This window comes from Abrus precatorius, unplaced genomic scaffold, assembly GCF_003935025.1.
Source record: "Abrus precatorius isolate BTA unplaced genomic scaffold, Abrus_2018 Scaffold7, whole genome shotgun sequence".
Lineage (NCBI taxonomy): Eukaryota > Viridiplantae > Streptophyta > Magnoliopsida > Fabales > Fabaceae > Abrus > Abrus precatorius.
Window position 1 is genome coordinate 28,970,829 of NW_020874417.1, and position 12,802 is coordinate 28,983,630.

The 12,802-nt window shown below is 34.0% G+C and overlaps 2 protein-coding genes across 2 annotated transcripts; one reads left to right on the top strand and one right to left on the bottom strand.

Moving 5' to 3' along the window:
* Positions 1–772: 772 nt before the first annotated feature.
* On the top strand, positions 773–1,387 carry LOC113871742 (putative glycine-rich cell wall structural protein 1). The gene is made up of 2 exons (XM_027508843.1): positions 773–1,007; positions 1,089–1,387. The coding sequence occupies exons 1-2, from the start codon at positions 773–775 to the stop codon at positions 1,385–1,387; spliced, it is 534 nt and encodes a 177-aa protein (XP_027364644.1).
* Positions 1,388–3,808: 2,421 nt separating this feature from the next.
* Positions 3,809–12,556, bottom strand: LOC113872274 (protein BTR1). Its single transcript, XM_027509702.1, has 8 exons — positions 12,115–12,556; positions 10,857–11,095; positions 10,664–10,770; positions 10,141–10,334; positions 5,998–6,122; positions 4,675–4,770; positions 4,527–4,588; positions 3,809–4,410 (listed from the first exon to the last, which is right to left on the bottom strand). Exons 1-8 carry the CDS (start codon positions 12,200–12,202, stop codon positions 4,314–4,316), a joined length of 1,008 nt encoding a protein of 335 aa, XP_027365503.1. The 5' UTR covers positions 12,203–12,556; the 3' UTR covers positions 3,809–4,313.
* Positions 12,557–12,802: the final 246 nt, after the last annotated feature.

The following is a 12,802-nucleotide window of genomic DNA, read 5'->3' on the forward strand; positions in this document are numbered from 1 at the left end:
GTAAGTGCATAATAGTGTGTGAAAGCTTTCCATTCATACGTTGGTGGTGGCCTTAGTATGAGAACAGATTGACAAAATGGGGAAGCAGATGATTGGCTCCAATTCCTTTAATATAAAACGAGGAATGCTCAAGTCAAAAGTGGGAGTAAAGAATGTGTAGGAAAGAGTTATGCATAAGGACAAAAAAAAACACAGATTCCACTAACACCAATTAGAGTTTGTCTCAGTTATCCTCTAGCTAAATTAATGTATCTCAGATAAAGTAATAAAATTAACTATATGATGTTAGATTTTGAATTTAATATTTTCAAATAAAATTTGATTAATCCATTGTTTAAAATGAAATCATCTGTTTCATAAAACAATTTAGACAAAGTCCACTATAAAGAATTTGCAATATTATTTATCTTTTGTATCACCCACCACGTGCAAATGCAATGACACGACCGTTCACCACCACTAACGAATACCCCGCAACACGTTCCTTGGAATCAATCATGACATATGCCAATACAATAGTAACATTAGTTAGGTGTTAAGGAAGCTACTAGAATGCACTGCATGCTTTACAACGTGTATATATAGGGTCTCTTACCTCACATTTTTGCATCAAAGTACAAGAATTTGTTCTGTTTTGTCTAAAGCAATATTACTACTGTAGATTCTTGAGTGCTCTCTTCGTCAACCATCAGTATATGAAAATCACATTCTCACAGTGAATATACTTAATTCTCTTATCATCACACGTTGTGTTTTTGTGGCAGAATAGACAATGGCCAGCTCCAAGGTCATAGGGGCTGCTTTCATTGTGTTGCTGGTTGTGGAACTTGCATGTGCTGCTAGGGTCACAGAGAGGTTATTTGGTGGAAGAGGCGGTGGTGGTGGCGGCGGTAGTGGAGGAGGAGGAGGTGGTGGTGGTAGTCTTGGACGTGGTTCTGGGTATGGATCAGGGTATGGGTCTGGTGGGGGTGAAGGGTACGGTGGAGGAACAGTAGGAGGAGGAGGAGGTGGTGGTGGTGGCAGAGGAGGTGGTGGAGGAGGAGGTGGTGGGACTGGTGGTTCTGGGTATGGGTCTGGATATGGATCAGGATATGGGTCCGGATATGGGTCTGGTGGTGGTGGGAATGGTGGAGGAGGAGGAGGAGGGGGTGGCAAAGGTGGAGGAGGTGGTGGAGGTGGAGGTTCTAATGGTTCTGGTTCTGGCTATGGCTCTGGTTATGGAGAAGGAGGTGGACAAGGAGGTGGATATGGAGGAAGAGGTGGTGGAGGTGGCGGCGGCGGCGGCGGTGGAGGTGGTAGTGGAGGTTCTGGGTATGGCAGTGGCTCTGGCTATGGTTCAGGATATGGGTCTGGTTGGGGAGGGGGTGGAAATGATGAGTCTCCTTAATTTTCTTTAGTTTTTGCTTCAGGCATATAATATATAGCACTCAATCTTGTTGCTATATATATGTGATTTCCAAAAATAAATTGCAGTGTAACTTTCTTGGTCTCCTTGCTTCATGCATGGTGAAGTTACACTGTGTAGTATTAAGGTTACTATAAATATTACTGTGTATCATTGTAGATGATGTTATAAAGCTTCACATTAATAAATTGCTTTTCCCTTTATCTCCTCTTTTTTAGAAAATTCTTGTCTTATCTTTCTTAAAATCAACTTCGAGACTCTGAGTGATGCAAAGAATATTAACAAAATATACTTACGAATCTAATTATTCGTATCATTAAGTCGCCTACAACAATATAAAAAATATTTTAATGCATTGATAAATTAAAAAGGATCGTTTTAATAATATTTTCTTAAATTGGTTCTTTTTTGGTACATTGCACAGTTAGTATTCAATTAAAATAAAATTTTAAGATATATTTTCGAAATATTTTTAAAACTTAATAAGGTTAAAAAATTATTTTAATTATTAATAATAAGTATTTTACTATGTTAGATAAAACCAAACTAAAGAAATACATTTGCAGAGCTTTGCCACCTACAGAATTATAAAAAAAAAAAAACTAAATTAAAGAGATAAAAAATGTAAAATATAAATTTAAATTAAGATTAAATTTTTAAAATAGGGATAAAAGTAATGTGTTAATCTATTTCTATTTAAAATAACTCTTAAAAATATTAATCCTTAAAAATAAGAATTTGCAAATTATATACTCAGGTAAGTGGGACAAACTTTTGCGTCACTTGGCTTGAAAAACATTGTACGTTGATTCTGGTTTCGAGAGACAATGTTCCGTAGTACTTTTATTACTATATTTGACAAATATTGATTATGAAGACGTTTATTTAGGCATATTCAGCTTGAACTTGAAGAGAGTGGACCCTCAGATACAAATTTGATAATGCAATCGTTGATGATGACAACGTAGTGGACTAAGCTATGCTTTTTCACTGTTATGATAAAAATGAATAAAAAATTATCAAAACAGGACTGACTTCAAATAATTTACCAAACACGGAAATAATGCAAAACTCTTCTTAAACACATACGTGGCCATTGATTTTTCTCAATCAACAAGTGCCATTCAACTGGAAACTGACACATGGCACACATAAAAAACTACTCACTCTACGTGTGACATGTGGCATCTATGTACAGTAACTCAAGTCAAATAAACAACACCCTTCGTCCTTCTGCCACCGGTCAAGTTGCGAATACAATGTTTTGAATTTAAATGAGTGAATTTCCTATTTTATGGCATAGTGCAGCACTAAGAAAGAGGAAGTTTCATTGATTTTTTAGTATTACCCGTAAAAGTTTTTTTAATTATTATTTTACTCCATAATTGTTATAAATTTTAAAAATTATTATTTATCTGATTTATTCATTATTTTTTATTAGTTCTGACATATATAATTTGAAATGAAATAGAAAAACAATGTTGTTTAATTTTTTAACGTGTCAATTATATAGATTAAAAAATGTGTAGTTAAGTTAGTAAAAATTTAAAAATGTGTAGTGTTATTTTTTATTAGCTCTGATTGTTTTTTTACCTTAATTTCTCCATTTATTAAAACTGTGATCCACATATTCGGCAATAGTATTTTTCATTTAATTAAATCTTCAATTTACAAGTTCCGGTTTTTAAAAATCTCATTTTCCCCTTTAATACTATTTTTCAATTTAATCAGCATACTACTCGAGCAACTTATCGTTTGCGATTCTCAGAAGTAGACAAAAACTCCTTTCAGACGATAGGAGGCTAAGAACTACCGTGCAAAAAGTAACATGACAGATTATAATCCTGACGTACGCAGAACAAGCACTTTCATAAAGCTGCAGGAATATTCCAGTCATATCGATGCTAATCTTTTTTTTCTGGTCAAGATCGCATGCTTGTACCTGCAAACTGTGTAAAGTCTTGGACAAGCATCGAACCATGAAGTGCCTGGGACAAGCAATGCTACCAAACCTTTACGAGAGTACACCACAGAAACAACAAGTAGACCGTATAGGTACCAGAAATATAATTGTGATAAAATATAGAGAACAGTGAGAAAAATCAAGTTTGACCATTGGCTTCTTTATCCCACTAATCTTTATTTTAAGTAATACTATGACGATTTTATCAGGGCACTTAGAAAGAAATCTGGACACATGATTGTTGATTTAATTCTGCAGAAATTTTAAGACAATGTATCACACGCAGCCGGACTTTATAAACTAGCACAACCTGTTAGCTGTTAACGCCCCAAATCGCTAACGCTCCTAATACCGTTTGAAAGGAATCAAATTTTATTTCGATCAAAAGCGCAGTAGGGGGAGGGGGTTGAAAGAAACAAAAACTGCTATTGCGAGAGATTCTAACTCAGTGGACCTGTAAGTCACCACATATTAATCTAAAAGAAAGAGTAAGTTCAACCAATGACTAACTACGATGAAAAAATAAACACCGCTCTGGGGTGTGAGGTTCTGACTCTGACAACTCACGTGAATTCTTGATTCCTATCACAGAATAATTTTCAAATTCTATCTCTGGCCAGTGATTGAGGATACAGATCGTATATGACATTAGCAACTGCTGACTTACAAAAAAAGAATATAGTTCTAAATACTACATTTTGGAAAAGCACGAATGCACTTTCCAATCGACCTTGTCTGATGAAGGGGTTTGAGAAGAAATCCTATAAGACCGATCTCAATTCAAGAGAAAAAAAAAATGCTGCCCTCTCCCACTACAATAAAGATCTCCAGAATTATATCATGTGATGATAATTTATGGAAACAAATCCCAAAATTCAGCAAATGTATAAGCAATTAGCAAGCAGATTCACTAAGGGTCTACCAACAGACAATGGCACTAGCAAACTACTCGATCACCCTTTCAGTAGCATAAGCAACCTTCTGCAATATCATAGATTCGGCTGTACGAATTGCTCTCTGGGATCCTGTTATGGTAACTTTCCTGTATAATAAGAAAATAAAAATAAAAACATTTGCAGTTAAAGAAATTATGTCAAGGCATCTGCTTAATGACTTTAATTATACTGGGGGTGTGAAGCAAGCAAAATCTTTAGCTACCTATCGGTTGTTCCAGATATGTAATCGCCTCTATCTGATATCTTTATCCTTGCCCCACTAGCCTGAAAAGGCAGCGGGTTATTCAAGTTAGTTTATTGTACGAGTAATCACATTATATGCCTTGTAATACCATTAGGCATTGGCAAACCTGACTAATGTCCATAATATTCCTTCCACCACGACCAACAACCAATCCTATATGCCCATCTGCAACACCAATAGTCACCGAGTTACTCCGCTCTTCCTGCAAAATGAGAGGATATATGTCAATTCAGATGGATAAAGCAAATCACCACATTAGAACTCTAATATTGTTAGACTCACGTGGATTCATATTTCAATCTTTTGTTAAGATTTTACCCCCTCCCCAATATACTCATGCAAACCAAACAGGTCATCATGGTCTGAAATGTTGTTGGGACTGAACAGTAACTGTCAATTCATCCCAATTATGGACACAGTTAGCCTTTAATCTGATGTTTAACATGGTTCTTTGCTTTGATTTTGTAATATTAAGTCAACGAGAAATTATTGTCAAAAAGACTGTTAGGGTCCACAATCTATGCTCAGGTAATTGAAGAAAAAGGAAAGGATATTTAATTGATTATGATAGGAATTAGGATTACAAGAATCTCCCAGAGCCAAAGCTCCTCTCAGAGAATGTTATTCTCCTCTCCTAAGTCTAGCCGAAAAACTCCCCCCTCAATTCCTCAAACTAACAATTTAAATAAAGAACAATGGAACTAACCTAATCTAATAACAGAATATCCTGACTAACTTATTCAAATTCAAAGCAGCATCCTAATAACAGAATAATAACAGACTTCCTAATTATTGGTTATTGGCCTTCTTCCAACAGGAGTAAACCTGCCACACAGTGGGCCTTGTAGGGCTTGTATTCCGGAGGCCTTCATTGTTGTTTGGGGTCCCATCAATTTTAAGAACATCGTATGAATTATGTAAATATTTCACAGGTTTGATGTCCAGAAGTCCTAAGCCATCATATTTAAGCTTCTTTCCTTCAAGCCATCTAACATGTGTTAGTAGTTAGTACTTATTTGTATCTGCTATTAGCACTGATAAACAAGCATGTTTGCTTAAATGCAAACCGCAGGCCATTTGAACTGCACTTCAACAGAAAACACTGGATGAATTTGCAGGCTAACACAGGGGAATGGCACCTCTTTTTGTCACAAAATAAATAAGCATACAAATCACAATCAATTAAGCACGGCCCCATTGTGTATGAAAGTTCAATGGATTAAGTAGCATGGAAAAAAAGTAATTTAGTATAGCAACACTGGAGCCTTCATGCAAGTTTCAAATTGCACAGCTTCGATGTTGATCTGCCTCCTCTACAAGAAGATATGGGAATTTAACATATTTATATTTGTGTGTGTTTGTCTGAAAACTTGGCAACTTACAACATGAGAAACCACTAACAAGATTAAATCAATGGAATGAGAAGAACCTTGCTGTTCTGGAACTTTCCCCCAGTACCATTTGATCTGTAATTCACTGCATTGTATGCCCCTGGTGCAACAGATGGAAGCACATATGTATATGGAACACCATGATAACCCGAGAAGTAAACACCTAAAGTGCATGTTAAAAAAAATTCTTAGCATCAAACTCACCAACAATGATTCATCAGAAAACACAACTACTTATACAAAGGAAACCATATTAAATTTTGATTACCATCGTTTCACTACCATAAAAATAAAATATAACCTTAAATTAAATGACTCTAAAAATGAGCATATTTTAAGTGTAATTCTTTATTTTGGTAGAGACATTCATGGTTGCATGTTGCTGCTCTATCTCAATAAATGTCATTCTTATATAAACTAGAATTGAGCCTCAATCCAACAAGTCTATTTAGGTTGAATTGGTTCTTGTGTGTTATGGAAGAGTCTGACCAGGTTGAAGATACACAACATTGTGATGAATATGAATAATGGTGATAACAAAAAATTGATGACTGAAATTAGAAAATGATAGCTTCCGTAAAATAGGTGCAAGAACTAAAAACCATGGTTTCCAGATCCTACCCATAAGGAGCAAAGTTTGTGTGCACATTAAGTGAAGCAAGGCACATTTCATAGAACATACAATTACAATTACAAAGCATTCTCATCGCTAAATACTAGATTAAAGCCAATTTCACAATCATTCAGAATCAGAGCATTGATCCACCCAAACCACTATGATATCTAGGTTTTGATTTACATGTGAATTTCTTTTTACCTTCTTTGCCCTTCGGAAAAAATTTAAATGAGCTTAGAAATAAAGTAGAGAAGTGGAAGAGATACCAATGACTGAACCAGGCTTCATTTTCACAAGCCTGAGTTGTTTTTCATATTATTCTAAAGCAACTTGTCAATAATGACATTTGCAGCATTCTTCGTGTTGCATGTGATTATATTTTATAAATGACACACAAGGTGTCATGAAGAGATGAACATCCACACATTAGATTAACAAATTATGGAGTACTTAGAAGACCTTATAAAAATAGCTTATAAACTCTCATAAATACCTTTTAACTTCTATGATCAAATTTTTTACATAAGTTCATATGTAAAAAAAATTTGTTAAACAAGCCCTTGATTAAGTTTGTATGCAAAACATACCATTGGTGAGACAGCATCCATTTGTAACCATGTATAATAATAGCTAACATAAGTATGGGAAATAATGGTCCAGTTTGAATAAACTTCTCAAGTCCTTGTAGAAAAAGAAAATCAATATACAAAATGAATAAAATCTCTCTTATAAGTTAAAAAAAACTTGTAAAATTTTTAAAAAATAGAGAAACATAACTTAAGCAAGAAGTTTGATTCATTTTACTATTTAATTTTTTACCCTTATAAGTACTTATTGATAAGTTTATCCAAACTAGGTCAGTATATTAAATTTATATCATTAGGAAAAAAATATAAAACAATAAATATTTGGAAAATAATAACGTATATTTTTTAACTTTTCTTTCTGATATAATTTTTTTATACTTTACTTTGTGGACAATCATTATATACCTACAATCAGACTAGTTACTAGGTATGAGAAAACTTTAATTAACTACATTTAAAGTCCCTTAAACTTCCATACATCTATTGTGCAATAAATTATGTGATTACGCACAGCAAAATGTCAATAACATATATCTATGTGAATAATGTCAAGATATTTAATATAAAAAGTACATGACAATTAGTGAATATGAAAAAGAAATGGAACAAGAAACACTAATTAACAGTAAATGAAGAATATAAAAAATTTTGGTTTCAAGACAAAAGTATTATACAGAATTATCCAAGGTTATAAAAATAAGCCCAGTCATTGATGAAACACTGATTTATGGTTTAATGGTTAGCATGCAATTTAGAAATAATTATGGATAAAAAGTTTTATGTAAGAATTAAAATAGAGCAAACATCTATTTTGATTCTCCAAAGATACAAGGGTCATCAGTTTGGTCCTTTAGTAATAAATACACCAAAATGTTTGTCCAATGACAATTGTTGAGAACAAACTGATTCTTTAATGCCATTTTCTGACATCAAATTTTTCATCCAAAATGAATAACTTGATATTAGAGAAGCATTTTAATGTATTTATTATTTGAAGACCAAACTGAAGGCACCATATGTAGCTTTGGAGAAGACAAATAGATGCTCACTCACTAAAACTGTAATACAGTACAGAGTAACTCGTGTATTCTAATCAATCATTTATACAAGTGTATATGCAAAATAACCGGTTTTACAAACTTAATCCTAAAATAAATACAGTCTATATAGAAAATTTGGATTATTAAATCAACAGGTACACAATGGTCCATTTAATTCTTAGAACTGGATTATTAAAAATAACCAGATCCAGAACCGGTTGCTAAGTTGGATACCCAAATCCAAATGCATTCTGATATAAATTAGCATACTGTTTTGCTTATTTATTTTGTATTGCTGCATAGCTTTCCTGAACTTGCCATTTTGTTGGTTTTGGACCATCTGCTACCTTGTTGGGCCTTTAGGTTGACCAAAAAGTGAAGAGGTGGGGGTTACAGAACTATGTTTGAGAGAAGTAGGTTTTGGTTGCCTTGCTTTCTGCAATTCTAATCCCCTTGGCCTGCTTATTTTTATGATTGCCAGCAAACTATGTTATACTTCTCTTTTAACAAATAAGGTGATGGTGGGGTCCCCTGGTTTTCAAAAGCAGCAGATGCTTAATCTGAATTTAGCCCAAAAATTGGTTTTGAAACCAGTTTAGCCAAAATTAATCCAGTTTTTTTTTTTTTTAATAAATAGTTTGGACCTGAAATCCTATCCACATAATTGGTTTAAAATTGGATTTGGATTAATTTTATACCAAAACCAACCATGCATGCCCCTAAATTTATGCGTGCTTTAATATGAATCTAAGTTTTTTTCATAATATAGTCACTGTCGGATGTTTTCAATTCTTGAACTGAATATAGTAGTAGGCTTTTAAAAGATAAGGCTCAAGATCAATACTGATAGGCTAAACAGTCAAAGTGAGTGAATTTTATTAGTTTCCTTCAGATTGCTTTTTATCCAATAAATACTTTTACCCAATTAGCAACACAGATTCATCCCTTCCTCTTAAACTATCTTCTCTTTCTCATAATTTTTCCCTTTCAAAGATCAGGTGCAGCAACAAAAGATCTTTCTGAGGTTAACAAATGATTCAGTCATTGTATGAGGGGATGCGGAGAAAATAGTTTAACCAGGAACAGATAAAGAATGCCAGAGATGGTGGCAGTGACCTGAGCTCAACAGCAGAAGGTTGAGGTGAAGAGATGAACAGTTTCTGTTCAACACCCAAACCATTTGAACCACTAATAGTTCAAAGTTCAAACAGCTGATTCAGTTCACAACTCATTTACATCTTTAACAGTTTGAATGAATAAAGGTTTATATAACCTGACCAGATCACCAGGCTAGGTATGTGAACAGTTACTTGTAGAACCAGCCACCATATTCTGGTTTCAAAATTATTGAATAAACATATACTTAATCCTTTACAATTTTTCATTTTAAGTATTAAGTAACAAGATAAATTATGGTTATTTCTCAAATGGATTGTTAAAGTATTTTAACTACTTCTTTACCTACACATATACAAACATCAAGTCAGTAAATATTCTAAAATAGTGTGCTATTTAAAGCTGCAGAGAGAATTTTCTTACTATAAGTTATAACTATCCTCTATGTATATAAGTAAACAATATAGTAACTAAGAAGATAGATCGGCCCAGCTCATTGAAAAGAAAGCAAAATGATTAAAAAAAAAAAAAGCCCATAAACTTAAACAAGCTAAACTAACAATAAGTATGGATGATATACTAATTCAAGTAGTGCCTCCATCTACCTTCTTCCTGTAACATAGAAGAAAAAAAAGTATAATCGCAAGGATCCAGACATAAAGAGAACAGGGATGATAGAGGATTTATTATAGTCATTTAAGATTAGCAATTACTTACTTATTCCATATTAGGTGCTCCAAAAATAAATATACAACATTAACATAATAGCAAAATCAACAGATGGATAAGGGATATTCCGTAGTATAAATAAATGACACTAACCAGGATATGAAAATGGAGAATTCATGGACTGTGCATAATGAGGATCTTCAGCTAACTTAGCAACAATTAATTCAATTGCACGGATCTGCTCGTCAAGATTTCCTGTCAGGGTCACCAGCCTATCATTCTGCCCATAGTAATTATTATCTTGAGGAGATATCTTAATGCCAGCCTGGGAGTCTTCAATGAATGACCTGACCAAAGGCAAATAATGTATAATCTTAGCTTTTTATCACCATCTAGGACTAATGTAAAAATATAGAAAGGATTCTGCAATGCCAAAAGAATGTTGACCAAACAATAGCATTCTTTTTCTTTAAGCAGAAGGGGGCAGCAAAGGGAAATAAAAGCTCAGACAACAAAGAACAGTATGCATAGGAGAAATATAACCTCTTGAAATCAAGACATACCAGAACAGAAATTAAAAAAAGACAAGTATCAAAGACTCCTTTTATCAGTACACATATTCATAAACATAGCAAACAAGTAGGCCCTACAACTTGACAAAGAAAAGTAACAGTACCTAATGGTAGTACCTCCCTTGCCAATTATCCCACCACATGAACCATTAGGAACAATGAGTCTTACTTTTGTTTTTGGCTCAGCATCATTATCTTCCTCACTATGAAGCTAATCACAGGTGGAAAATTAATTTCAGAAGAATGTGAGAAATCTTTTCTACCAATAACTACTTAAATCAACATCAAAGAGATTACCTCACTGAGCAGCTTAGCGAGAATAAGCTCTAGAGCTCTCAGTATTTCATTTATTGCACCAGATACCATGATAATCCTATCAGTAGTTCCAGGAAAGAATTCATGATTGCGCGACAACTGGATTCGTGCTCCAGACTGTGACTGAAAATCTGTGATGGTTGAACCACCCTTTCCAATAACAGACCCAGCTGCAGAGTTTGATACAAGAAACCTAATATATGTTGGCTTCTCCTCAGAATCTGAAAGAAGTAAACATATAATTAATAACAAATACTTAATTTGAAAGTTTTACATATTTACAAATCAAAGTACAACTGATGCAGTAGGGAAAAAAAATTTAATTCAAATATTAGAAAATAAAAAAATAATAAAACACAAACCAGTCTAGCATTCAATTATTAAATTTCAATTGCATGGGATCAAATGGCAGAAGAAGTCCATAACATCACAGAGATTACAAGAACGCAGATATTATGTTAGATTTCAAGTAAGACTAGAGGTTGAAACAATTTGAATTTAATAATTTTACACGAGTATTTCAAAATTATATCATTACATTCTTTCCCAGCAATATCATGCTTTTGTACCCACAAAACAAACAACTGAAGGGTACATACTCCAAATACTTATTTTACTAAACGTCGCCTACAATCATAAGACAAACAATTCAGATTTTTCCACGCCAGATACCAAACCGAATCTCACAAACTTTTCTGTCAAATATAATAGCCAAAGTGAAACTTGAGATTAGGTAATTGGGTGTGGAATATGACCTAAAATTATTTAAACCTGAAATAACTCCAACATTTCTCGAATTTAAATTGCATCTAAAATTTTTCATTAGCTTCAACCACATTAAAAAATAATAATAAAAAAGGTTTATCTTCCTTCCATGTATCACAACATCTATATGTGTAAGTACTGAAGAAAAGCATAAAGTCAGAACAATTACTTCCCTACGAAATCATATCGGCAATCATTCAATTACTAAAAACCACATCCACACTCGAAACACAACAGAAGTACGTTTCGACTTAATTATTTTCATTTGAGGAAAAAGAATCTAAATCTAGTGAGAAATAGCATTGAAAGACCAATGTGAAGAATTAGGGTTGGGAATGAAAACGTTGACCGTACAATAACATCACCGACATTCAGTGGCTTACCTGCATTACTGTCTACAACATAAAGCAAGTGAAACGGAAACGAAAGGAAGAAAACGATAGAGAGAGAAAACAGATCGGATCGGATCAGATACCTTGAGAAGGCGATTTGGGAGGAGGCGATGTAGCATGCTTCCTCGGTCCCTCAGGAGAAGACACATAAGAAGATTCCGTAGACTCCATTCTTCTTCTGCTGTTGCTTCTTCAACAATTACAACAGCAAGAAACTCCTTCTCCTTGCTTCGTTTCGACGAGAGAAAGAGAGACAGATGGTAGATAATTCAGAGAGAGAGCCAGAAAAGGGAGAAAGATAGTTTCACATGAATGAGGCAACGTGAGGGTTGTGAATTGCTAGAGAGAGAAAGAGAACGAGAATTGAAGGAGTGAAAACGGGAGAGAGAGTGGGTGGGTGGAAGCGGAGAGAAGAGAAGAAGGTGCTGCAGTTCTGCTACATATCCAACGTGATGTTTGTTTCTCTCTCTGTGATGTGTCAAGGGGCGTGTTGTGAGGTGAGGTGAGGTGTATGAGTCGGTCTCTCTCTCTTCCCTATTTATTTTACAATTTAACAATACATTCACCGCTCTTACAAATATTTCAACCTCACCTTTTATCACAGCGTTACCTTGTTGCCTGTAGATATCGAGCCCCTCATATTCATAAGTTAACGACGAAATAATTACTTATTTTATTCATTTTTAATAGAAAAATTTGATATAAATGTTTTTTAATAAATATTTTACTATCAAGCATGCTAAAAATATTATAATCATGTATTAATTTAAA